Source organism: Xylona heveae (genome assembly GCF_001619985.1).
Source record: "Xylona heveae TC161 unplaced genomic scaffold L228scaffold_6, whole genome shotgun sequence".
Classification (NCBI taxonomy): domain Eukaryota; kingdom Fungi; phylum Ascomycota; class Xylonomycetes; order Xylonales; family Xylonaceae; genus Xylona; species Xylona heveae.
The window spans coordinates 1,084,819-1,111,100 of record NW_017264198.1 but is presented as its reverse complement, the minus strand read 5'-3'; the positions used below and the strand labels follow the sequence as shown (position 1 = coordinate 1,111,100).

The 26,282-nt window shown below is 48.9% G+C and overlaps 9 protein-coding genes across 9 annotated transcripts; 5 read left to right on the top strand and 4 right to left on the bottom strand.

The window, feature by feature from the left end:
* Positions 1-801: 801 nt before the first annotated feature.
* Positions 802-5,012, top strand: L228DRAFT_247998 (hypothetical protein). Its single transcript, XM_018332767.1, has 5 exons — positions 802-2,277; positions 2,335-2,438; positions 2,503-2,941; positions 3,037-4,400; positions 4,490-5,012. The coding sequence occupies exons 1-5, from the start codon at positions 1,299-1,301 to the stop codon at positions 4,751-4,753; spliced, it is 3,150 nt and encodes a 1,049-aa protein (XP_018187887.1). The 5' UTR covers positions 802-1,298; the 3' UTR covers positions 4,754-5,012.
* A 1,347-nt stretch (positions 5,013-6,359) lies between these two features.
* L228DRAFT_253388 (PLP-dependent transferase) lies at positions 6,360-8,441 on the top strand (the record flags this gene model as incomplete). Its single annotated transcript, XM_018333741.1, has 5 exons — positions 6,360-6,452; positions 6,560-6,877; positions 6,996-7,040; positions 7,128-7,789; positions 7,859-8,441. 5 exons carry the CDS (start codon positions 6,360-6,362, stop codon positions 8,439-8,441), a joined length of 1,701 nt encoding a protein of 566 aa, XP_018187886.1.
* A 920-nt stretch (positions 8,442-9,361) lies between these two features.
* On the bottom strand, positions 9,362-12,107 carry L228DRAFT_211055 (Sec34-domain-containing protein; the record flags this gene model as incomplete). Its single annotated transcript, XM_018329877.1, has 4 exons — positions 9,362-10,285; positions 10,353-11,387; positions 11,444-11,783; positions 11,866-12,107. 4 exons carry the CDS (start codon positions 12,105-12,107, stop codon positions 9,362-9,364), a joined length of 2,541 nt encoding a protein of 846 aa, XP_018187885.1.
* Positions 12,108-12,596: 489 nt separating this feature from the next.
* On the top strand, positions 12,597-14,711 carry L228DRAFT_261512 (RCC1/BLIP-II protein). The gene is made up of 2 exons (XM_018334338.1): positions 12,597-12,697; positions 12,759-14,711. Exon 2 carries the CDS (start codon positions 12,760-12,762, stop codon positions 14,533-14,535), a length of 1,776 nt encoding a protein of 591 aa, XP_018187884.1. The 5' UTR covers positions 12,597-12,697; position 12,759; the 3' UTR covers positions 14,536-14,711.
* Positions 14,712-14,980: 269 nt separating this feature from the next.
* Positions 14,981-17,841, top strand: L228DRAFT_247994 (ARM repeat-containing protein). Its single transcript, XM_018332766.1, has 2 exons — positions 14,981-15,504; positions 15,577-17,841. Exons 1-2 carry the CDS (start codon positions 15,056-15,058, stop codon positions 17,588-17,590), a joined length of 2,463 nt encoding a protein of 820 aa, XP_018187883.1. The 5' UTR covers positions 14,981-15,055; the 3' UTR covers positions 17,591-17,841.
* A 77-nt stretch (positions 17,842-17,918) lies between these two features.
* On the bottom strand, positions 17,919-19,936 carry L228DRAFT_150575 (hypothetical protein). Its single transcript, XM_018329281.1, has 2 exons — positions 18,282-19,936; positions 17,919-18,196 (listed from the first exon to the last, which is right to left on the bottom strand). The coding sequence occupies exon 1, from the start codon at positions 19,680-19,682 to the stop codon at positions 18,345-18,347; it is 1,338 nt and encodes a 445-aa protein (XP_018187882.1). The 5' UTR covers positions 19,683-19,936; the 3' UTR covers positions 17,919-18,196; positions 18,282-18,344.
* On the bottom strand, positions 19,937-21,783 carry L228DRAFT_150571 (hypothetical protein). Its single transcript, XM_018329280.1, has 7 exons — positions 21,605-21,783; positions 21,403-21,547; positions 21,279-21,341; positions 21,085-21,186; positions 20,878-21,024; positions 20,467-20,806; positions 19,937-20,401 (listed from the first exon to the last, which is right to left on the bottom strand). The coding sequence occupies exons 1-7, from the start codon at positions 21,734-21,736 to the stop codon at positions 20,191-20,193; spliced, it is 1,140 nt and encodes a 379-aa protein (XP_018187881.1). The 5' UTR covers positions 21,737-21,783; the 3' UTR covers positions 19,937-20,190.
* A 721-nt stretch (positions 21,784-22,504) lies between these two features.
* On the top strand, positions 22,505-23,678 carry L228DRAFT_230723 (WD40 repeat-like protein; the record flags this gene model as incomplete). Its single annotated transcript, XM_018330544.1, has 3 exons — positions 22,505-23,004; positions 23,072-23,476; positions 23,529-23,678. The coding sequence occupies exons 1-3, from the start codon at positions 22,576-22,578 to the stop codon at positions 23,676-23,678; spliced, it is 984 nt and encodes a 327-aa protein (XP_018187880.1). The 5' UTR covers positions 22,505-22,575.
* A 1,872-nt stretch (positions 23,679-25,550) lies between these two features.
* L228DRAFT_150560 (hypothetical protein) lies at positions 25,551-26,267 on the bottom strand. The gene has a single exon (XM_018329279.1). It carries the CDS (start codon positions 26,023-26,025, stop codon positions 25,612-25,614), a length of 414 nt encoding a protein of 137 aa, XP_018187879.1. The 5' UTR covers positions 26,026-26,267; the 3' UTR covers positions 25,551-25,611.
* Positions 26,268-26,282: the final 15 nt, after the last annotated feature.

Below are 26,282 nucleotides of genomic sequence, written 5' to 3'. Positions count from 1 at the left end.
CTTGAGGAGCTCATATCGGCGAAAGGGTGATCATGTACCTATACAAACAGCTGCAGACTCAGACATGCCCATTCGAGGAGTTTCGGGCTGCTTCAGCTAGGATACTCGTGGGGTACGGAATCCATGGAATAATTTGGAAGGGGGCCGCCGTACTTTTTAAGTACCTCGACTTGTTTACATGAATTCATTACGAGACAAGTTCATCTCCACGCGACGTGACGAGTACAGATCTCGATGACTTGTTGCAGATCAGCATAATTTATGGTAGAAGAAAAAGGCGCTTGAGCTCCAATTTGCTCTTGAGTTTGACAAACATCAATCTTTCATCGTCAACTTTGCCCGTGTCTCTTTGTATTCATCTCCAGGATACTTTGAGGAAAAGTACATCAAAAGGACCCTCCCCGTACCTCCTCGCTCAGGGTCCCCGCGGGTGGCGGCAGTGGGACCGAGTCGGCACGCGCAAACATCGCAGGACGAGGAGACAGCCATTACCTGCGTGGCGCCGTTGCAGACAAATCGCATGGGATTCCGTCGTCGCGTCCTGGACAAAGGTGACACAATTTGACCTAGGTGCTGTGAGAAAGGGAGACGCATACACGCATACCGAGCAAAAAGGAGGGAAGAGCGAGACGCAAAGGGCAGGCACTGCAAGAGTGAAACCAACAGACCGAAATAAGGCTCGCTCAGTCGTCTCACTCAAAGACTCAAAGGAGGCAAACGCGAGTGAATGTGAAAGTCCTGAAGTCAATACAGTTAGTGGCAGGGTCCATCCTTTCCCCTCCTTCACTGCCTTATGTATCTCACTACTCCTGCCTCGCTCACCTCAACTCACTTTACTGAGTATCCAGTGACTTTTCGGCCCCCCATTTTACTATAGCCTAACGGGTAACCCTCTGCGCCGATTATCATCAAAACTGCCTATCCTATCAGCTCGCCTGTGAGACGTTACCCGCAACGACTCAACCACAACCTCAAGATACCCTCAAATTCGAAATCTCTCCGACCTCACCCTCACCTCTGCCCAATTTATCGAACCTCCTCTGACAACAGAAATTTGTCGACCGTGCTTTAAGAGAAACCGGATCGGCTCAGCTGGTTTTCCGTCGCTCATCCTCTCTACCCGTCGCAGACGCACTCGACCGGAACGACGTGCGCGGGTTCCTCGAGGACCATGACCGCAGCAGAGGGACTCACGCTGTACGTAACCGGTCGACAACGATCAACCTTGGAATCGTCACTCTGGGGCTTTTAGGCCCTTAGACCAGGCGACTCTTTTCGGGTCCTTTGCTCTATTCAGCATGGACCATCAAACCATGACGAACATGAACGGATTCTACCTGCCTCTAAATGGCATCCAACATCCGAATACGTCCAATAATAAAGGAGATGGAATGGTGCCTTCCAGCATGAGCCAGGGCTTTGGAAATCCTATGATGGGAGGCGGTCAGTCCTTTGAGCACATCATGTATCAGAACCACGATGCCGTCCATAGACGAGATAGCTCAGCGTCGCAATACCCTGCCGCACAGGTGAGCGCGGCCGAGCAGTCGCAGAGAGTGCCGATGCTGGGATTTGGCTCAGGTCAAGATGGCGACCTCAACGGGTTTCAATTCGATCCCACCACGGCAGACAATGATGCTGCTCTGTCCGGCACCATGATGAGCGGTGTCACTTCACAACCCACCAATGTGGAAGCAAGCCATCCGTCGAGCGGTGAGTTGGCGCTCGTCCCTGGAATGCCAAACTTGGAACAGTCTTGGGCCTCTGTCCCCTCAGTATCGGCCTTTCAATCACCTTTTCCCGGCGCCGCCGGCCTCAATTTCGACATGGCCGCTGGCTTTCCTGCGATGAATATGCCCATGGCCATGGACTTTTCGACCGGTCAGATGGGTCGCATCGGCGTGCCGATGAACTCCCTTGATTCATATGGGCGAAATGATTTCCACCCGCCGATCAACAAGGCCGCTTCCATCCAACGAAACTTTCCCGTTTCAGGACCTGGTGAGCAGGCTCCTCATGGCTCGAGTGCCACACATACCCTTCCGATCAATGCCTCGAGACCACCATCTGCAATGGGCCGCATCCCCGCCGGTCCGTTTCCGTCGACCACACAAAGTAATCTTCCTAATACCAACTTCGAAACCTCTAATCAACTGGACAATAATCATCTGCCAAATCCATCAGACGGAATACCCGCGCTTGATGGCTCTTTGGATCATTCCCGCCACTCCTCGATAGGGCAGAACAATCCTAATATGGCATTTTCAGACGATAACAGTATGTCTCTGGTCCTTTATCAGGACTGCACAAAACTAATCTTCCGGGCGTCTACAGGCCCTGATATTCCAGAGCTCGCGGCTGCGGCAGAGGCCGCAACCAAGCCCTCTCAATATCACAATATCTATTCATCTAGTGGATTTGACATGCTTGGCGTTTTGGTATGCCCTAAGTTTTGATACCGTTTGAATAAGACCCCAGCTAATATTGTCTTCTCCCTGCAAGACTCGTGTCGCGACACGTCCGGATCCCGAAATCAATATTGGCGCGGTTGACATGTCCTGCGCCTTCGTGGTCTGCGACTGCACACAACACGACCTCCCGATTGTGTACTGTTCAGAAATGTTTGAGCGACTCACAGGCTATTCCAAACATGAAATCCTCGGCAGGAATTGTCGTTTTCTACAAGCGCCTGACGGCAAAGTCCAATCCGGTATAAAACGAAAATACGTCGATGATGATTCGGTCTTGTACCTCAAGAACATGATTATCCAAGGGCGAGAGGCACAGATCAGTTTAATCAATTATCGAAAGGGAGGCCAGCCGTTTATGAACTTATTGACCATGATTCCAATCCGGTGGGATTCAGAAGATTACAGATATTTTGTAGGCTTTCAGGTCGATCTCGTCGAGCAGCCAAACTCTGTTACCGACAAAAATCCTGGTTCGTTGAAACTTCTTCGCCCCTCCATTTTCTGGATCCAAATCCTTGGAGGGACGCTATAGGCTGTGTCGCGCGATAACTAATAGCTACAATAGATGGCTCTTACGCAATCAACTATAAGCGTGGCTTCCTTCCAAGATATGTCTTTCAGACCCCGGAGAACACACGACATCATTCCGAGCTTGGGCAAACAATTAGTCCCGATGAAGTTGCCACTGTACTCGCCAGCATTGGCAAAGGGGAATCGGAACTTTCCAAACGGATATGGGACAAAGTTTTGCTTGAGAATACCGATGATGTTATCCACGTGCTCTCCCTCAAGGGGCTTTTCCTATACCTCTCACCGTCGAGTCGTAAGGTTCTCGAGTATGACGCAAGCGAACTGGTGGGCGCCGCCTTATCATCCGTCTGTCATCCTAGTGATATTGTTCCCGTCACTCGAGAGCTAAAAGAAGCCGCCCCTGGTGTTTCAGTGAGTGTTGTTTTCAGAATACGGAGAAAATACAGTGGTTATACTTGGTTCGAGGCACACGGTTCACTGCACGTTGAGCAAGGCAAGGGCAGAAAATGCATCATTCTGGCTGGTAGGGAACGGCCGGTATATACCATCTACCGAAATGACCTTCTCTCAACGGGCGGTACCGGAGACAACGAACTCTGGACGAAACTGTCCACATCTGGCATGTTTCTATTTGTGTCTTCGAATGTTCGTGCCCTGCTCGACCGCCAGCCGCTTGATCTAGTAGGTACCAGTGTCCAATCGCTCATGCGCCCTGATTCGAGAGCCGAATTTGGCCGTGTCCTGGAGGTTGCCAGAACTGGAAAACGAGCGCAATTGAAGCATGAGATGCAGAATAGGAGGGGTCAGGTTTTACAAGCGCACACCACCATCTATCCTGGAGATGCGGGCGAAGGACAAAAGCCAACGTTTTTGGTCGCCCAGACAAAGATGCTTAAACTTTCTCGCTTTGTACCTTCGTCAAGCACCAACAGGTCACAGCTGTCTCCTCGAGCCGACCAAGCTTCCAGTCCATCCCCTGCATCAAGTTCGGCAATAGCACCATCGGGTTCATCCCAACGACAAAGTAACACACCGCAGTCGTCAATGGCACCATCGCATAATGACAATGTATGGACGGCTGCCGGAGGAAGTGCGCTGGCTATTGGGTCACAAGACGTCGCGTTGGCTTCGGAAGAGAATGTCTTTGACGAGCTCAAAACGACACGCAGCACCAGTTGGCAGTTCGAACTCCGACAAATGGAGAAGCGCAATCGTCTCTTGGCAGAAGAGCTGCAGAGTCTGTTGGCCGCCAAAAAGAAGCGCAAACGAAGAAAGGGCGCTGGCCAGCTCCAGAAAGATTGCGCCAACTGCCATACGCGTACCACGCCCGAATGGCGACGAGGGCCTAGCGGGCATCGTGATCTCTGCAATAGCTGTGGGCTTCGATGGGCCAAGCAGGTATGTTGTTGCCATGTTTTCCAATTCAATATATGCATATATTTGTATCTTGCGTGCTAACTTTTGGGGGTTTCCCCAACCTATAATAGAATGGTCGAATTTCGCCACGGACGTCATCACAGCAGAGCGACAAACAAAGTGTCTCTTCCACCAAGACATCTCCCTTGGTTCCAATTCCATCGTCATCTACTCAAGGAATCACGAGTATGGCACCCCCGGAGAAGCCAGCGATTCCTGGCACATCTGCCGCAGAAGCACAGTATCCAGCGGCAGCCCAGAAAGAAGCGGCAGCAGCCGCTGGATATGATACCGGCATAGCCTCAACTGTCATGCCAAAGAACGAGCCCAGCTAGCGGTGCGTCCAACAATGCTCCTCGTTTGGCTCATCTGGCTCGTGAACAAATTTCTCCTCACGGACTTTTGTCGTATTTTTATTTCCAAGGATCGGAAATTTTTTTCTTTTCTTTCCATCCGCTCTATATATATATTTATCACCATCATACCATTTTGTTTTGAACTCTGTTTACAACTTATTGGATAAACGAGTGGCGCGGTCAGCGTTTCTAGTGGCGTGTTCGAGCAGCGAGGGCAGCGCTTGGCGAAGCGCGGCGTTTTTCATTTCTTTTTATTTTTTTATTCCTTTTTTTTTTTTTTTTTTTTTTTTCCTATGTCTTATATCTTCCATCTATACTCTACCGTATTATATACTTTTCGGGCGGCAGATTTAGCTCTGAAATCGTACATTAAAGTTTAGCCCTTTTTAGTACATTTTCCGTTTCACATGTTATGGCACTCATTTCATATTTTTATGAAAGGCATAGAAAACAGACCATGAGCGGTCCTGCATAAGGGTGTTTTATATAGATTGTGATAGTTCTAACTTATCGACCAACCAACCAACCTCATGTACTCGTAGCGGAAGGGTTTAGCGGACGAGAGTACGGAGTATAATACCACCGGAGTTGGTGGAGCGAGCGAGGGGAGGAGCGAGGAGTGAAGAGCGAAAAAGACCCTTAAGTTCCAAGTTAATTGTTCTTTGGGGCTGGCTGCGCGCCCCACGTTCCCCAAACAGTCGATCGCGTGGTCGTGGGGGGAGCGAGGGGGGCCGAGGGGGGTGGTTACACAGTAAACTTACTCGTATGCCCTGCAGAAACTCCGAGACCTTTTTTTTTCCCCCTTGACGAACCCGGAAAAAATACATACTATCGTTGTCTAAAAAACCACGGGCGAGGGGGCTTTTTTTTCTTCTTCATCTATAAAAGCATATTGTACAATATTTGCATGTGATTTTTTTCTTTTCTTTTCAATTATTTGATAGATATAGATCCTTTACGCCACCTCCGTACTACGTACAATTTCCGATAGTGTGTGTATTTCGTTGACGGAGACACTGCCCTGCTGCCAGCATCTCCAACAAGCGCTTTACGAACAACGACAACGATCGATCCCAGTATACGAATAGCGATAACTGAAATTGTCTCGGCCGGGTTCGAGGCCCAACACTGGAAATAATAGGATAATCTGCGTTGCGGACTCTAGAGCGAAAGTCGTCAACGCTCAGAGGTGGATCTTGTAAGCACGCGCGTGCGGGGAGAAATTGCGTCAGATTCGAACAAACAAAATTTTCGACGACAGAAACGCCGACAGTGCGATAGCGCGATAGTGCGACAGTGCCACCGAGAGCACAAAGCGTCAATTGAAGCTGGAGTGATCGGGTCAATTTTGGAAAGGGAAAATATAGTGCTCTATTGGGCTTGCAGTTTGCAGGTTTGCAGTCTGCGCACATAGTTGTTTCGAATAATTAATTGGAGAGGGAACCGATTCGCTGCAACGAAGGATAATATTCGAAACGGAATACTTCTCTAATTCGAGGGATATAAGAGACGGATACTTTTCGATCTAGGGAAATATAAGAAACGGACACTTTTTGATCTAAAGGAATACAAGAACAAGAACACAATGCCGTCAGCGAATGGAATCAATGGATCGAACGGGGTCAATGGTGCTGCGCACTATGAGCCCAGCAGGGACAGAGCTGGCGAGGTCTCAGAGGTACGTTGTGGAATCGTTAATTGCTGTTCTGCATTGCCCAGTTGAACTTGGGCATTCTCAATTGTTATTTTCCCCCAAAAAAATACTGACAGTAAATTGCTGTTTAGCTCGTTTCTGCAGTTCAAGACCTTTTGATCCCATTTATTCGCAGCGCCGACGAGGGCGCCCTGACCAAGGGTCAGACGAACCATTCAACCGCGACAAATGCGAGTTTGAAATCAAACGGAACAAGTACCCCGGCAGTGCGAACATCCCTCGTGGAACAACACCCGCCAGAGGAAGTAGTGCGGTTATTAAACCTTGCTCTTCCTGACGCCGGAGCCGGAAAAGAAGGACTACTCCAGGTGGTCGACCGGATACTCAAGTACTCGGTGAACACGTGGGACCAAGGATTTCTGGATAAACTCTATGCTTCTACCAATGCTGTACGTGCCACATCTGCCACAGCCCCTCAATCGCATAATCAATAAAAGTCATCCTCCTGTGTGACGAGAAGAAAGGATCGATATATCCTCGGTTCATGTCAGCTAACCTACACTCCAGGTCGGCGTTGTTTCCGAACTCATCCTCGCTGTGCTCAACACAAATGTACGTTTATTGCCCACCACCGACCATCCCACATGGTCGTCTACAATCTCCAATAATCTAGGATATGTCTAACATGCTTGACTGTAGTTGCACGTCTTCCAAGTCTCCCCAGCACTCACAGTCGTCGAGAAAACTACTGGACGAACACTCGCATCTCTCTTCGGCTTCACGGGCCCTCACGCCGGCGGTATTTCCCAACAAGGCGGCTCCGCATCAAACACAACCTCGATTGTCATTGCTCGCAACTACCTCTTCCCCGAAACCAAGATCGAAGGCAACGGACCGCGGAAATTCGTCCTGTTCACCAGCCAGCATGGACACTACAGTCTCGAGAAAGCGGCGCAGATCTGCGGCTTCGGCTCCACCAACATCTGGCCCGTCCCCGTTGACGCCGAGGGGCGCATGATCCCCGAGCAACTCGAAGCGCTCGTGGTCAAGGCCAAAAACGAAGGCTGCACGCCCTTCTACGTCAACGCTACCGCAGGTACCACAGTGCTGGGCTCCTATGATCTCTTTGACCAAATTGCGGATATCTGCCAGGCCCACGGCCTCTGGATGCATGTCGACGGTTCGTGGGGCGGGCCGGCCGTCTTCTCGGAAAAGCAAAAACACAAGCTCAAGGGCGCCGAACGCGCCGATAGTCTAGCGGTCAATCCGCACAAGATGCTGGGCGTCCCGGTGACGTGCTCCTTTCTCTTGGGCCAGGACCTGCGCAAATTTCATAAAGCCAACACCCTGCCTGCTGGATAGTATGTCCCCCTTCTTAAACCTCGTCACCTATTTTTCTTATTTCTCCCATTGATGCTTACGTCCGACAGTCTCTTCCACAATACCGACTCCGCCGAAGTATGGGACCTCGCGGACCTCACACTGCAATGCGGCCGGCGCGGCGACTCGCTCAAGCTCGCCCTCGGATGGATCTACTACGGCAAATCTGGCTACGCCGCGCAAATCGACCACGCCTTTGACACGGCCGCGTACATGGCCCAGCGGGTTGCGTCGTCGGATAAATTTGCACTGGTCTCGCAGAACCCCCCGCCTTGTCTGCAGGTCTGCTTTTACTATGTGCCTTTGAGAGCCGAGCAGCGAGTTGCCAGCGAGCGTCAGCGAGTTGCCAGTGAAGTACAGCAAGCTACCGGCGCGCAGGCGCAAGAGCAGGAGAATGGGACGCAAGAGAGGAAAGTAAGACAACTATACGCCTCCGCGGACGAAAACACGGCCGTCACGCGCGCCATTTCCCACAAACTCATCGCCGCAGGCTTCATGGTCGATTTTGCGCCCGGCGGCGACAAGCACCGCGGCTGTTTCCTGCGCGTCGTGGTCAATGTCCAGACACGAAAGGAGACGGTGGATGCGCTGATTGCGGCTGTTGAGCGCGCGGGTGCGGAATTGGAGCTATAGTCTTTGGTCTTATTTTCTTCTCCTTTTTTCCTTCCTTTTTTTTTCCTTGTTTTCCTGTTTCTAACTTCCTTTTATTCCTCCCTCATCTTTTTGTTTTCTTATCCTCTTCTTTTTGTACTCCTCTTATCTTATTTTGATCTTTTCTTCTTTTCCTCCCTCATCCTTTCCCCCTCCGTCATCCTACTTAAATCTATATATACAGCGTCTCCTCTTATTTCTTTTCCCCGTCTCTTTTCCCCTCTCTCGTCTTTTTGAAACTTTTATATACCGCCTCCGCTCTTGCCCCTGCCCCGCTTTTGGTGTCAAGTATGTTGTGGGTGGGGTACTAGGTGATAACTTGGTTGGTTGGTATGAACGGGTGTGGGTGTATTTTAATACGCAAAAGAAAAGTCCTTGATATATACAGTATAGAGACATAGAGACATAGACGAGTCACGCGCAACCAAAAAAAAAGCAAACGATCTAATAAGAGACTTGTACATACCTTATTTCTTCAACGAAATCGAGGTCGGTTTTAGGGCAGGATGGTAACAATGATAACAATGATAATAATAGAAATATAAACAAAAAGATATAGACATAGAAATGGAAATAGAAATGGTTCAAATCATGGAGTAGTTCATTGATATACTATCTGTAGGTATCTACCTGTAGGTAAGGTATCTACTGCTATCGAATATCGAAGTGGGAGCCAGAGTAAATGGTCAACTCATCGAAAAAACCTCATCGAAGAAAAATCTTTGGGTAATTGGGAAAGGTTATAGAGCAGTACACGTAGTACAAGATATATAGAAGATACGAACGAAAGGATATCGTTTCCTCCAGATCTAAACTCCCCCACCTCCCACTTTTCCTTCCACCCGGCCGCCCCCGGCCCCCGCCCTCCTCACCCTCGACCACACACACACCTCCCCCATACGTTAAGCAGCAGTTGTGCCGCTTCGATGACTCCGTTTTGAGCCGGTACGCGACAGCTTCGATCCGGAGCGGGACAAGGGGGGGCGATCAGTTCTGCTCGCGCGGCGGCCACCAGCGGGGGAACTGATACTGTATGTGCTCTTGACTGCGAAAACGCCATTGATCCATTCGGCAAAGGTATCTGGATCCCAGACATCGTCTTCGCGGCCTTTACCGTGTTTTCTTGTCGGGGTTGTCAAAGCCGACGTCGTTGTGGGACGTGAACCTTTTGCTGCTGCTACAGATCCGCCTGCACCATTGTGTAAACGCTCGTGAAAAGCCTCATAGTCGATTTCGACTTGTTCGCGAACAGCCGCGACTAGAGTCTCCTTTGTGCGAGGGTCGTCGAGGTATTGGTCGAGTTTTTCGCGTAGGATGGGGACTTCTTTTTGCGCAGCGGCGCGCACGTCTGCTGCTGCGGCGGCGGGGACAAAGGGTGACGAGGACGTAGACTTGGACATGGAGGATTGTGAGACTGGATCGGTCACGCGCGCAGCGAAGCCGTGGGTAAATTCATTGATGACGGTGCGCAGACGACCGTCGAGTTCGACTTTGGCGTCGAGCATGTTCTCCACGACACGGGGCAGGAGCGTGCCGCCCATAAGGCGCACGAGGTTGGCGGGATTGAAAAGGCCGCCTCGTTCACGAAGTTCCCAGAAAGTGTTGGCGACGGCCGAGAAGTCGAGAGAAATGTCCGGGGTGACGTATTCAATGTCAAACGCAACAATTTGTTGCTTGAGGATCAGGAGGTGTTTGATGAGGAAGAGCTGCGAGTCGACTGGTGTAGCGGTATCCGGGTTCATTTTGGGGATCTGTGCCGCAGCTTGGTGTAGGGATAGGGTTGTTTGGTGGACGATTTGGTGTGCTAGATCGTCGAATACGGTTGACTGACAGTGTTTTTTGTTAGTCTACGGCAGCAAGACAATAGTGCAAATTCTGGCAAAGAATACTCACATTGACAAGCCGATAGATACGGCTGAGGAGCCAAATGGCTGTACGAAGGGTCGGATACCATCCACTAAAGAGTTGCTGTGTATCGAATAGGTCGTCCTTTTCTCCATCCAAAGTTGTCGGCGACTTTGCCATTGGCGGCAACGTACGAGAAACATTGCGGTCTCGAGTGCCGGAAAGAACTGGTTGTTTTTGGACACTGGGCGTGCTGGACACCGAAGCTCTTCTATCGCCAGGCGGATACTCGAGGTCTTTGGCAGTCGGACGATAATTTTCAATATCGTTTCCTAAGATTGCCTGCGCTCGAAACACCAAACGCGTTTGGGTATCTTGAAGTGCGGGATGAATGAGAACAGAAAAGTCCAACTGGTCATCCTCGATAGCTTCCTCCTCTTCTTCTTCATCATCATCAAAATTTTGCACGTACTGGGTTTGCAGAAATGTGCAAAGCTCGCAGAGCTTCAAAAATTGGGTTTCGTGGATAATCTTCGGCCGCAGATGGTCGTACAGAGGCTCGCACATCGACTCTAAGAAATCATACACTCCGTCATTGCCATCAAACCATTCATGCCAAAGTTCGTACTCGTCGGAACACAGCACCCGCAAATATCCTATACTGCTCCGCGCAAAAGTGATAATGTCTTTTGATGTGCTCGGCGCCAATGCGATTTCAGCCATCTTCTTTCTCGATAGAGGCAGGATCAGCTTTGCCCGCGTGGCAGAATAGCTGGTATACAACTCATTCATCAAGCTTTGGTATTCGCCTTCTTGCCCTGGCTCCGCTCCAGCTGGAGCACCAGCTCGTTTTTGGATCTGCATGGCGAGCTTCTTCAACTCGGGAGCTTCTACTTGGAATTTTGCATAGAGCAATGCAGACATGGCCGTGTCATTAACCTGTTGACGGTCTGCCATTCGCCGTGTAACATCTGCTGCAATGTCACGCAAAGCATTGACGAAATGGAGACGGGTCAGAGTGAGCGCTCGTGTCAAGAGCATACGATAGCGCGAGCGATAAGTCGGCGCTTCCCGTTGTTCAGGCTGCAAGAAAGTCAGCAAATGTGAGGCCTGATTTGTGATAGAGCGTTCCAACGAACGTGAGCTTGCATGTAATCTAGACAAGTATCCAAAGTCGTCAACATCTCCGAAAACTCGATTCCTCGGACAAAATTGCCAGCTGTTGGGGCATTTAATTTTCTGGTTATGGGCTCGAGGTAGGAGTAATATCTGAGGTTATCCGAAATGTCATCTGCAAGTTTTGTGATTCGATGTTGATCTGATAACAGGCCCTCGCATTGGTTCTGGAATATTGCAGTCTGTGCCTCGACAGACTTGAACGTCTCGGTGATCGATGACAGTAATCTAAGTGTAGTGTTCGCTTCAGAGAGCAACGAGTCAAGGTGGGCCTGAGAGAGGTATATTTGATCAAGGTATATTCTGGTTAGATCTATTAGCCACAGATATCCAAGCAATGCTTCAAACCAATATGAAGGCCACGGAAAGCTAGTGAACAGCATACTGGTAGTCCTCATTGCTCGCCTGGAGCAGCTCCTCTTCCAATTCGCGGTAGGAGGCTCCAAATTCGAGCTCTGAACGAAGCGCCGGAACGGGCTTTTGTTCTCTTCCATCGGCGTGACGCCCATTTTGCTGTCGTTGTTGTGCTTTGACAGCCCTGTAAAAGTCGCTATAGCTTTTGGCGCGGCGAATGACCGTAGCTTCTGGCGGTCCCTCGATCGGCCCCCGCTCCTCCTCAATGTTCATCACATTGTCTATCGTGCTTCGTTCAGCATGCGAGTCATCCTTAGTCCCAATTAATAATTATTCAGATGTTTAAATTAGTCTTATAATATAGGAACCATAACTTACATTCGGTTGCTTGAGCAATGATTCCCTCCGCTTGTGCTTGGTTGTGGGATGCTCATCTCGCGGGTGCACTGCACTTGGAGCAAAGGCACTATACCACGCATCATCGTACATTGTGGCATTCCATGGGAGATGCAATCCAAGCACAGGCAGACTTTGCTTTCTTTTTCTCTCTACCACTCCCTCTCCAGAATAGACAGCTTGAATTCGACCACGTTCACCTGTATAAGTCGGGGATTCGCGTCTTTGTGCTCCGTGCATTGCTTGACATTGAACCTAATTGGGTTTAGCCCGTTTCTGCACGCTAATTGGGCGGAAGTTGCCGCAGGGTGTCATGACGTTCACGAAAATAATCCCAAAGAAACTGACTGCTGTTACAGCCAAACACAGCTCTCAGAGCTAGAGCTTGCTTCAGGCCCCGAATGCCATTGGGAGCAATGATGACGGGATAGTCATTGGATTGATTACTTGACTATTGCTAGACTGAAGTATATCAAAATTTTCTATTGACAAATTTACAAGTCTGTTAACCCTCACTTGTTTTCGCAGAATGTTTACCTGTGCAGCTACCCATCGTGGCCTCCCGGCCCTCCGCCAGAGTCTGCGCCCCATTGCTCGCGGTGTGTCAATTCGACACTCGAGTTCTGGCGCTGCTCGGATGGGCAAGTCTCGAAATTTTGCATTGAAAATTGCCGTACCAACCATTGTCGCTGCTGGAGCTGCAACTATTGCCACTCAATATGATTTACCTTTCGGCTTGAAAGAAGCTTACGCCGAGGCCGCTCCAGTTCACGCAGAGCCTGAGTTTGAGAAGCCTGTTAAACGAAAGGGCAAATCAAAAGAAGAGAGTAGAGATCTCATCAGCTCCCAGCATCTTCAAGTTAAGCAGAGCTGGGAGCATCCTGGAGTATATGCTTGGGGATCGAACAAGGGAAAAGTCGCTGCACCAGACTCTGACGAGGCTGTGATCAAGAATCCCAGGAGGATTCCCTATTTTGACGGGGTCTTGTTACGCGATATCAAGTTGGATCCGAACTTTGGCGCCGCCGTAAATGAACAGGGAGATTTGTTGCAGTGGGGTATCGATTATTCTACGGAAACCGTGGCACCCACCAAGACGCTGCGAGGGAAACGACTCGTATCCATCACCCTGTCTAGAGATCGTATAATTTGTCTTTCAATCAGCGGAGCGGTTTATTCTGTCCCTGTATCAAAGGATGCTCAGGAAAAAGGTCGCAAGCCTTCGGAACGGTCTTGGATCCCGTTCTGGAGCTCGGCGTCGCCGATCAGCTATCGAGTCTTGTCGCCTAAGAATTTGAATTGGGGCGAAAGAATCGTCTCTCTAAGTGGAGGCTTAGAACATGTTCTTCTCCTTACTTCCAAAGGCCGAGTTTTCTCAGCTGCCGCCGGAAGCGAAGATTTCCCCTCTCGAGGTCAACTCGGTATTCCAGGCTTGACCTGGAACACGAGGCCTATCGGTAGCTATGATCAGTGCCATGAACTCACGGCTCTGCGCGGCTTCGACATCAAACAGGTTGCTTCAGGTGACTATCATTCCATCGTACAGGACAAAGATGGCCGTGTCTTCACATTTGGCGACAACTCGGTTGGGCAGCTCGGACTTGAATATAACCCGGAAGCACCTTTTGTTGATTCACCAGCCCTACTTCCTATTCAATCGCTATACCAAGGCACTGGTCAAGTACCGAAAGTGACCAGCATTGCCGCTGGCGGAGTCAACAGTTTCTTCACCATTGATGCCACCGGAGTTGCGCTTCCTCAAAGCGAAGAGGGTGCGAGTTCTGCGCTACTAGGACGTGTCACTGCCGACACGTGGAGCTGCGGACAAGGACTCTGGGGCAGCTTAGGCACGGGAAGGTGGATTCATATTCAAGACAATCTGGTAAAGATTAAAGCCCTGAGCGGCTTGTTTGAATATGATGAGACAACGAATAAAGTTGTGCCTATCCGGTTGTCTCATCTATCTGTCGGTGCCACTCATGTGGCCGCCGTACTGAACAATGTCACACACCTGACAGCTACCGAGTCTACTTCGACAGATGACACCAATTGGGGATCCGATCTGCTCTTGTGGGGTGCCAACGAATTCTTCCAATTGGGTACCGGAAAGAGAAATAACATTTCGGCGCCTACATATATCCATCCTTTGTACCCTGCCTCCGAAAAGGCTGAGGGAAGAGATAAAGAGCATCGCTTGCAGTTGACACCTTGGAAAACCATAAAGATCAACAACCGAAAGGTCAAAGTTGAACAGAGAGTCGAGTGCGGGAGAAATATTACGGCCATATACACGGCCGTCGGATAGGAGGTCTAGCTTGCGGAGACCTGTTTATTGTTTATTCCTTTGCAGGAGAAAGAAGGTGGCTCATTCAAAGTCAGGGAAAAAAAAATCATTCGTGTATATTGAACAATCATTCCAAACCAAGCCTCGAGCTTTCCTATACATAATGTCTACCAACGAGTGTAGTCCGCCTATGAGGCAATCAGACTGCAATTATAATCATAATTTTCAAAATTAAGTATCATCCCATTTGATCAGAGCCATTTAATCTTATGATTTCTTTCTTTCCTTGGATACGTAAGATATCGTATCACTTGCCTTATGTATTTCAAGCATCTTATCGCCATAAGTTGAACGGGTTGATCCAACTGAGTTGCTGAGTGATCAAATGGGGTATAGTGTGAATGATCGGACTAATCGGCGCTTTGCGACCGACACCCGCGCGGAAGACAAACAAAAGTTGTAGGAACTTTTTGCCCATGCGAACAATTTCGCAACCATACAACAGACCTTAGAGCTTATTCGCAAATCCCACTCATTCACCATGCCCAAGGAAAACAAGAAGCGTGGTCGGCGCGAAGAGAAAAAGAGAAAGCTTGAAGAGGAAGAAGCAGTCGAATCAGCTCAGGACACGAAGAGACAAAAGCCCGAAGTAGAGCCCGACTTTCTTCCGCTGAACGATGCAGCACCGGCAGAGAATGGGTACGAGGAGGGCGGATACGAAGAAGGAGGATCTGCGACGGAGACACCATTCTACGGTTTGCTGGATGAGGAAGAGCAAGAATACTTTAAGAGGGCAGACGAGCTGCTAGACCTGAACCAATTCAATGACGCCGAGGAAAGGAACTTGTTTTTGGCCAACGTCTATCGAGAAGCAGAAGGAAAAGAATTGAAGATTGCCAGCAGCCAGTCCTGCTCGAGATTGATGGAGCGATTGATTCTCTTGTCCAATCCGGCTCAACTAAAGGCACTCTTTGGGAAGTTCAGCGGAAAGTAAGCGGCGCCCACATTTACTCCAATTACATTTTTCTTGCCCTGGCCTGCTACTAATTTCTTTTACAATAGTTTTCTTCATCTTGTGCAGCATCGATTTGCTTCGCACTGCTGCGAGACACTCTTCATTCGATCCGCGCCAGTTGTTACGCAAGAGCTCATCGAGCCGCCAGACCAGACCCAAGAGGATGAGACTACCGGCGAGGTGTTTGTGACCATGGAGAACCTCTTCCTCTACACATTGAACGAACTCGAAGGAAATCTCGGGTATCTGGTCATGGACAGATTTGCTTCCCACACAATTCGTGTCCTACTGGTCGTGCTCTCTGGCAAACCGCTCATGAAGCGGTCTACGACCTCGGTCGTACAGAGCCGTAAAAAGGAGAACATCACCGTCACCGGAATGCCAGGAAAGCCCACTGACCTCGAGTTGGACGAACGTAGCGTCCCTGAATCGTTCACCGCCGCATTGGATAAGATGATCAAGGACACGATAGCGGGACTGGACACCAACCATCTACGCGCTCTCGCTACCCATCCCACTGGAAACCCCGTGCTGCAGCTTCTTCTAGAGCTCGAGCTCTCCCAAAAGCCGGGATCCAGAAAGCAGAAAGTCGACGAGCAATATCTCTTCAAAAAGCTCCTTCCCGACGACCTTTCCGAAGAGAACACCGACAGCACCATGTTCTTCAACTCCATGATCTACGACCCCCTGGGATCTCGAGTCCTCGAAGCAATCATCCGAGTCGCGCCGGGAAAGACATTCAAGGCCATCTATCGCCATCTCCTCAAGGAGCGCATCGGCTCTCTCGCGCGAAACGACATTGCCGGCTTCGTCGCAATGCGCGCACTAGAGCGACTGAGCAAGGAAGACCTGCAAGACGCTCTCCAGAGCATTCTTCCACAGATCCCCTCTCTCGTCGAGCGCTCCCGAACCACCGTCATCCGCACCCTCGTCGAACGCTGCGGCGTCCGAGGCGCAGACACCAAGGCCCTGGCGAACGCTCTCAAAGAATCCTACGGCGGTGACGGTGACGACGTTGATCCGGCCGAACGACTTGCCAAAATGCTCAAACTAGACCTGCTCTCCAAGAAGGACGCCAACGGGAACGCAAACCTCACGGCAGAAGAAAAAGCACAACAACTCCACGGCTCGCTCCTCGCCCAAGCCATGCTCAACGTCCCCCACGGCGGCCCGCTCAGCGAGTTTGTCCAAGCCGGTCTCCTCGTTCTCGCCTCTTCCTCTTCCCCTTCCTCTTCGCAAGATGCCGATGCCGATGCCAGTTCCAATTCCGAAAACACATTTATCAAAATCTGCGAAGATCCCGTCCTATCACGCGTCGTCCAACAAGCCTTTAACCCTTCCAATCCTTCTTCCCCTGATCCCTCTTCTTCCTCCAACCCTTCTTTCAATCCCTCTAATCCCTCTTCTTCCAATTATCCCTCTTCTTCCACGGGAGGCAGCTCAGCGGGAACTAGTACAAGCAGCACCGCTGACACCGCCTTCCGCCGCAAACTCCTTCCCAAATTCTACACCCACATCGCCCCCCTCGCATGTACCTCCGCCGGCTCGCACGTCATCGACAGCCTGTGGCCCGGCTCGCGCGGCCTGCCGTTCATCCGCGACCAGATCGCCGCCGAGCTCGCGCGCGACGAACCCGTCTTGCGCGAGTCCTTTTTCGGCAGAGCCGTCTGGCGCAACTGGATGATGGACATGTATAAGCGCCGACGAGGCGACTGGGTGGCCTTGGCCCGCGCCCAGCACGACCCTGATGATGATGATGCGTCTGTGCCTGATAATTTGTCTGGTGCGGGTGCTGGTTCTTACGGCCGTGGTCGTGGTGGCGGTGGTGGTCAGGGTTATGGTCATGGACGCGGCGGCGGTGGCGGCGGTGGCGGTTACAGTCGTGGTGGTGGTCATGGTTACGGTTCCAGTCATGCTACTGGCAACTTTGACAACAAGGGCCGCGGAGGCAAAACCGGCATCGAAAAGGCGCGCGAGCGATTCGCTGCCGAAAAAGCCAAGAAGGAGAAGATGAACATGAACAGCCAGAAGAAGACGGGGACACCGGCCGAAAGTTCATAAAGAGTGTTTGAATCAAAAGAAAGTTAGTACTCGTGCTTGTGTTTGTGTTTGTGTGTGTTTATGTATATATCACAAAAGTGGTTTTATGGTTTTCTGGTTTTATGGTTTTCTGGTTTTATGGTTTTCTGGTTTTATGGATATATTGTAATCCATGTTCTGCGCGGCGTTAGATTGAGTCCCCCAGTCCCCTCACGAATATAGGTACTTTGGGATAAAAACGACTACTTCGGGGTAATAAGAATCATATATACTTTCAATATCTCATGATACTTATGATACTGTGAGACTCAAGACTTACAACGAGACTTATAGGGACTAAAGAGACATGTGCGTCAACGTGATTGCAATAATGTGATGACAACTCAAACGGGTCAAAGAACACTACGCCAAAGGAAGAATGTTTATAAATGAAATGAATTTTCTATAACCCAAGTCTATGACCCATGCTCGCATGGTCGCATGACCGACCGATGCGTGTACCTTTTATACTCCTGTTTCCAGTTTTCTAGAGTGACCGAAAAGCCCAAAACATAGAGGCCAATGGCCGATGACCAAGAACCGAATTCCCAAACCCCAAAAGAAAAGAAAAAAATGTTATTGAGACCCCTAATGAGAGTTAGCACATATCTTCCATAACATATACGAGATTAAGAAAGGAAATATACGAGATTAAGAAAAATAAAAAACATACCAGTGACTGTCGCTTACGCTCCACCATAATCATAAGCATAAGCATAAGCATTAGGACCAGATGCTAATGAGCTTCAAGACGCTGGCGATAAAGTTGACCAGGTCCGCGCCTTCCGCCAAGGTACGTGCGGAGTACTGCATTGGGCGCCTGTCGATATTCCCTCCCGGGAGTGGTGTTTGCCCAGCCAGTGACAGCATTGCGGGGGGCATGGTTGACAATGTTGGCGCGGCGTGATGCTCTAGCGCGCACAATGTGAGCGCGGCGAATGGAACGGCGCCGTCGAGGGCTGGGAGTAGTACGACTAGTGAGGGCGGTACTAGTAGCAGGGGTGGAGATGGTCCTGGTAGAACTGCTTGATGTCGCATTTGACGAGCCGCTTGAGCTTGATGGAGACGCCGGCATGTCCTGCTTCCTTTTATTGTTGTTGTTACTGTTGTTTGTCGCGGCAATTGAATAATCCTCGACGAATGTGGGATGGACGTAAAAAGGAAGCGCGGATGGCACTTGTGGTGGAGCAGGAGCAGGAGCAGGAGCAGGAGCGCTGTTTATGGAAGATGCGCCCCCGTGCATTGCTGGTCCTGCGGTCTCGGCAGGCATAGTAGTGGAGACAGGAGGAGACTCCATGATTGGGTAGAGCGCCGGTTCAATGTTGAACGCCGGTATAAAGTTGTTTGTCTCGATTCCCGAACTTCTGGCAGAGTTGATGGGAAGAGAGGGATATGCCATTGGTAAAAAGGCGGTGGAATTGATGTTAAAGTTGGTTGTGGCGTTGTTTGTCTCAATTCCCAAGTTTTCAGTGGATTGGACGGGAAGAGATGAATATTCCACAAGTGGAAAGATGGTCGGGCCAGTGTTGAACCCTGGTGTGGAGTTGTTTGTCTCGATTCCCAAGTTTTCTGTGGATTGGACGGGAAGAGATGGATATGCCATTGGTGAAAAGAAGGTCGGGTCAATGTTGACCTCAGTTGCGGGACTGTTTGTCTCTAGTCCCAAACTTCCGGCAGGTTGGACAGGAAGAGATGGATATGCCATTTGTGGGATGATGACCGGGTCAATGTTGAAGTTTGTGGAATTGTTTGTCTCTACTCCCAAACTTCCGGCAGATTGAACGGGAAGAGGAGGAGGGGCCATTGGTGATGAGTTGGCCGGATCAACATTGGACGAATATCCATTGGTTTCAACCCCGAAGTCAGTGGCAGATGTGGGAATTGACGGATCTGGCACCATGAACGTGTCCAACGAAATGCCGTTGGCGTCGAATGTATAATCAATTGGGCCAGCATCAAAGTCGTCGTAATTAGGCATATCCATGACCGGATGAGATGCCAGGAGTGTGTCCATATTGAGAGTTTTCCTGAGTTCCTCCTCGATCAAGGCGACACCCCAATCGCCAAAAGACATGTTTGTAGGTAGATGTGGGGTCAGAAGGGATTGAAAACAGTGTTTTGCTCGAAATTCTGAGTGGAGAGAAGATGATTGTGGGGAAGGAGAATTAAAAGTGGAGAGAAATTGAGTGTGGGGAAAGGAAAAAAACTGGGGAGTTCGACGCTCAATTTATGCGCGGCTGATGAATGGGACAGATATTAGGAATCTCTGTCAAGTTCAATTCCGTCGTAGTTACATCTTTCAGTTTGAGCCTAGAAGCATCATCGTGAGGACCTGGCAGGCTGTTGAGCGCCTGGCGACTCATCGGTTTACCTGATACTACTCCATACATGGACTGTCGAGGACAGAAAGCCCTAGAAATTCCAATGGAACGACCAGATCTCACGATAATGCTGCGTCATGTCGTTGCCGCATAGAGGGGGGGGAAGGCGAGTCAGACGGCGAGAGCATCGTCCATCGCACTTCCCCTATTCGAGCAGCAATGGCAACGAGAAGCCGAGGGAAGGAGCAATCGGGGACCTCATCATGAGATACCGGTCATCTCCCACACTAGGTATTCGCGTTCCTGTCGAGAATTGTTTTTCTTGTTCTGCTCAATTCTTGTCGCAGCAGCATCGGCATCATAAGGAAGGAGCATAATTGTATATGCAGCACTCTCGGTCACCGCAGACAGCTCGAATGCGCCTGCATTGAGGGCGAACCAAGCGTCGGGAGATACATCGTGGAGGGTCTTTCTGTGTTGATGATTTTTGGATTAGCTCCATACATCAAACAAACTTCTGAATGCGGAAGGACCTACACAGTAAGCGAGTACAGCTCTGCAATCCATTTGGCAGGAAGCAGCCCACGCCATTGGAGCCTTGTCACTTGCTCCTCCCTCGAATTGGCCAAGTCTGGGACTTCATAGCGACAGAGGTAAGGATCGATTGAGTCATTCGGTCGCACCCGACTAGATCCCAATGCCACCAGCCCTAGCCACTCATGCACCTCCACGGAATAGTCTTGAAAGCCATAGCCTGGATGCGAGGTGGCATCATCTGGTGGACTCAACGGCGGAACGAGGACCAAGTCTGTCGACATCTTCGCAGCCTGCACCGTAGTGGTAACAGGATGATGGACAGCAATGGGAGCGTCAACATCTATTTTATTTTTTTCCGATTAGGCTTCTGAAAGGGAGACGCGTCGACCAAAAAGAATCATTGGTACATACCGACGTCCGTGTCCATCTTGGGGGCATTGAGATCGCAAACGAGCCATGTGACGGGCTCGACGAGGGCGCGGTTGCAAGCCCAGACAAGGCGCTCAAAGCCCTTTCGCCCGTGAACCATTGATGGTAGGCGCAAATTGATTTCGACAACTACAATTACAATTTAGTCGGAATATCTTTTCATAAGATAGAATTTGAGATGACGAGTACCATATCTAACTTTGGAATGCTTCTTTCCGCCATCCGAGATAGGCTTTCCAGTTAGACCGGTTCTTTCATAAATATCTTTTGGTAGCTCTAGTCTCAAAATACCTAAATACTTGGTGTCAGCGAATCGTGCACCCCGCAAGGAGGTTGGCGGCGGAGAAAGGTCCGCACCACGTGCGGAAGAGTTGTAAACTGACCGTCACATAGCGAATAAACCCTATCCACACCAGGACGGCCTTCGGATATCATCAAAACATTGCCTTTGCAACATTAGTGAAAATGTTCAGAGGTAAATTCCGAACAGAAGAAAATAGGATTTACCGGTCTTTATATAGTTGTTGAAAAAGTCTCCCTCCAAAAGACACGTCAACGGCAAGATGACCCTGGAATATTTTACTTTGCTGAGTTTGGAGTTCAAATGCTCTTCTAAGCCTTTACAAAGTCTCTCTGGCAGGATCAAATCAACCTGTGCAGTCACATTCAGCTCGAATCTGGTTAAGCGAAACCATCATATAACACGTACAGTGTGTGTGAAATTTTGGCGATGGATTGTGGACAAGGGACGCCGTCTGGTAGATTGAGCTTCCGGAAAAGTGAATCCATGTGTAGCATAGCATTTTGTTGAGGATACATCTGTGCCTTTGAAATTGAACATGGCAGGCAAAGTATTTTGGAAAATTCTCAAATGGTGCAAGTTGGGTGTTTGGTGAGGTTTCACTGCAAAAAGAAGAGGTGAAGTCCAAATCTGCCATTTCAAGCTTAGCGCCAGCGGGAGATCAACATGCAACTTGAGCTGTCAATATAACCCTTCGTATACTCAATAACAACATCTTCATATATTCTATATTATTGACATTATTGATCAAGCAGGGGCATAGTTTGTATTAAGGTGGGTATCTTTTGGGAAATTTTATTTAATCTTGTGTATATTCAGTAATGTTTGCGAATTATTCAACGTTTAAATAATATCTGTCATTTATCTGGAAATATATTCCTAACCGGGACAATACAAAAAATATTCTCCATTTATGGGATTATAACATTTAATACTAACCCTATATACTTTGAATCTGTATCTACAAGCAATAGAATTTATAGCATTCCGTAAAGCCAAATTTGATTGAATCAAATCAAGACTAGTAACTCATTCACGGTGTCAAGCCTAACTAGAAAGCTATGCAAAAAATCCGACCAACTCTCATCACACAAGCCAGAAAACCATTCAACATTTATCCAACAATAAATATTACTTTTATCTTGATCCTTCTGGGTTGGTCTAAACGGCCGGATCCAACACTTGAAGCCTGAACCAAGCTGCTAGAATTTCGCATCATGACTTCCTCGCCCACCGTACATCTCAAAAGCGCAGGGCTCGCAGATACTATCGGGCCGGAGCTTCTAGCAGCAAAGAACTCCAGCGCCACAAAGAATAAAATCGCCGCAGAACTGCTCAGAGACCTGATCAGGCTAGGAGCGACAGCGACTTCTCTTGCCATGGCGCCTTTACAATATCGACGTTCTGTCCCCAAGGATCGATTCTCGACCCTGTTCGGCGCCCTCAGGACCCAAACGTACCACGACCCCGCGACAAGAGGCCCTGGCTCGCATGCTGTCCGTACATTAGCTTGGAGTCCAACAGGCACATTCATTGCAACAGGCTCCGTGGATCGGACATTGCGGATATGGAACCCGGAAAAGGCAAATGTCAAGTACAGCACCGACTTGCGCGGCCACAGCGGCACGGTCGAGCGAGTCGCATGGAATCCCGTAAGGGAAGCAGAGCTTGCCAGCGTGAGCGCTGATGGTACTGTACGATTCTGGGATGTGCGCAGCAAGACTTCTGTCGGAGAGGCCAAGATTGGCGGCGAAGGATTTTCGATCGCATGGGCGCCGGACGGCTCCGAAGTTATTGTCGGGAGAAAGGTGCGTAACGTATCTTGCGGGATTGATGTGGCGCGCGCAGATTTACTGACTGTCGTATTTCTTCTAGGATGATATGCTTGTGCCCATTTCCCTCGCCACTGGCAAGCCCAGTCAACAGCAAGCGGGGATCCAACAGGACGTGCAGACGAACCAGACTACGTTTTCGCATACCGGGCAAGAATTGCTTCTCACCACGGGCGAAGGCAAAGTGAAGATACTCGATTACCCGTCTCTGTCTCCACTTCACACACTGAATGCGCACACGGCAGCGTGTCTGGCGCTGGAATTGTGCCCACGAGGAAAATATCTCGCCGTAGGAAGCTCCGATGCATTGGTCACTCTGTGGGATACGCAAGACTGGGTTTGCAAGCATAGTTTAGGCGCAATGGTGGGCGCGGTGCGCAGCGTCGGGTTCAGCTTCGACGGCAGCTTCATCGTTGGCGGTAGCGACGAGGGGACCGGTCTCGAGATTGTAAGTACATGAGCTGATAGATTTCTCTTTTTTCATGCTGACAAGAACGTAGGCACACGTCGAAACGGGCGAATACGTACACACTGTACAGACCGCGCATCCCGCGCCTTGCGTCGCATGGCATCCGTCGCGGTACTGGCTGGCCTATTCGGGCGATCCAGTCGGTTTGAAGATTGTCGGAGCTGCCGGGGGGAGCTTATAATTCTGTCCGTGGATATCTACTCACCTTGATGATTCTTCCATTATATATTATTCTATACCCTCGAGAATGGTGTTTCGTCTTTTCATCCCCTCTCCTTTCTTTCTTCCTTTCTTTTCCGATTCATCCTACATTTTCTCTCCTCCGTAACCTCATCTGCATCACCACGCATTTCTTTCCTCTCATCTATCATCTATCGTCTCTTACTCTCATCTATCATCTACGTCTCCTGCATCGCATTGGCGTTGACACTGGCACCGGCGTTGGCACCGGCGTTCGTTGACTTTGGCTTATTGATGTCATCTTGTATCTTTTAGGACCACATTTCCCTTTCTTTCTTTCTTTCTTTCTTTCTTTCTTCCTTTTTTATCTCAGGAAAATAAAAGTACGCAAAGAACTTGTCTAAGGATTTTTTTAAAGGCACCTTACCTTATCATTACTCTGTACCTTTACCATACCTTACCTATATATATAAAGTCTACAATGAAATAAAAAGACAAGACATTCTAAAAGACATTCTGAAACACGACTACGGCTACTCTACGGTGTGTACCCGTACACTGTCCCTGTCCACCTCACCTCCTACTCCGAGTACGCGTTACGCGTTTCGCGATTATATGGTTTACGTTTTACATGTTACGTTTTACGTGTTACGTGTTATATGTTTCAAGTGACGAAACAGACAAAACAGATGAAACACACGAAACACACGAAAATATACAACGAAAACAATAATAGACAGCAAAATCGACAACAGACAATAGACAACGACACTAACAGATGATAATCAAATGTTGATAACAGACGTTGATGAGTAGACAATAATATACAGACGATAATAGACAATGTGCCAATAAGCTGCAATAAATGGCAGCATACAATCCAAATACTTTGTACTCTGTACAGGAGAACAAACCACGGATCAACGGACTAACAGACCAACGGCCCAACGGATCACAAAACTAGACTGCAGAAACAAGCTACCCCTGATCAAGATACAGGATAATAAACCAAATTCAAAAACAGGATAATAAATATATCCAAAAACACGATAAATAAAAAGATCCAGATACAGGATAAATAAACAGCAGCAAAAAGGGCACCAATACAAACAAACAAACCAAATCAGCCCTCCGCAGATTTAAATAAATCGTAAAGGACTGGTAATCGTAGACTGGTAATCGTAGACTTGTGCAATCATAACAAGTCATGATCATAACAACACTTGAATCATCGCAGACTTGGTAATCGCAATAGACTAGTAACCGTAGACTGCAATCGTAACAAGACATGATCATAACAAGACTCTAGAATCATAACAACACTTGAATCATCGCAGACTTGGTAATCGTAACAAGACTGGTAAAGTAATGTATTTGCTGTTATGAACATATACGGACGACCATGGAAATAACACTAGACGGACGACTAAATGACAACGTAAGGACGACCACGGAAATAACACTATACGGATAACCACGAAATAAATAAACACACACACAACAAACAGGGGAAAAGAAAAAAACCGCAGAGAACTACAACTGCAACGTCAACAACAACGACGACGACGACGACGACGACGACGATAACATTGTAGACTGTAGATTGTAGTAGTCAGTAGCAGCCCCTTTCCCCGGCCCCTCCCCCACCTCCTCCTCCTCCTCCCCCGAGCGAAATCATACGCCCGTAAGTAAAAACACAGGGGAAAAAAGGACCGATAGACACCACAGCCACTACCACGAAGAAAAGTTTAAAATACCGAGGCCGAACGGGCAACGTAGACGAAGAAGAAGAGGAGAAGGAGTAGGTAGTTAAGAGTAAAGTACTTTATAAGTAAAAGACTAATTTGTTTACGTATGTGTATGTGTGTGAGTGAGTCTAAGGTACGGAGCTCCTCAAGCGGGCCCGGTTGATTTCTCTCCTTACAATTGGTCATTTACAGAATGTGACCTAAAGGTAGCAGAGAAAAGTAAAAAGAAGAGAAGAGTAAAGGAAAAAAAAGAAAAGGAAGAAGTGAAAAGATCACAACCAGAGTAATAACAGAGTAATAACAACCAGACTGATAACAGGATGAAGGAATTGAGAAGAGGCTAAAAGAAAAAAGAGTAAGATGCAGAAAGGAATAAAAAAAAAGCAGACAAAAACACAAATACGATCCCGACCAAAGTTTGCACAAAGCCAAACCGGATAGAAAAGAAGCAAGCAAATGATGCTGCATGGGACTACTTAGGCAGAGACTCAAATGAGAGCGCGCGCGCAAAAGCATCATGAGCAAATCCCCCCGGTCCGGTCGCGCCCATTTTTTTCCAACACTGACAAATACTAGCAACCAGTTCCTTGCTTGCTGCATTAGCTGCCAAGTTATCGGCCCCGCACCCAGTCATTTTCCGACTTTGATCAAGACCGTCATAGACCGATCACGCCGAAGAGCAAGAAAGAAAGAAAAAAAAAAACAAATAGTAATTAAGGGACCAAACATGCCAAAACCAAGCAATGCAACCCATGGTAAGATTCAACGCCCGACAAATGAAAAAAGGAAAAAAAAAAAAAGAAACCCTAGGAATCAGGATAAACTGTATCTTTGAAGCCAATTTCGATAATAGCTGA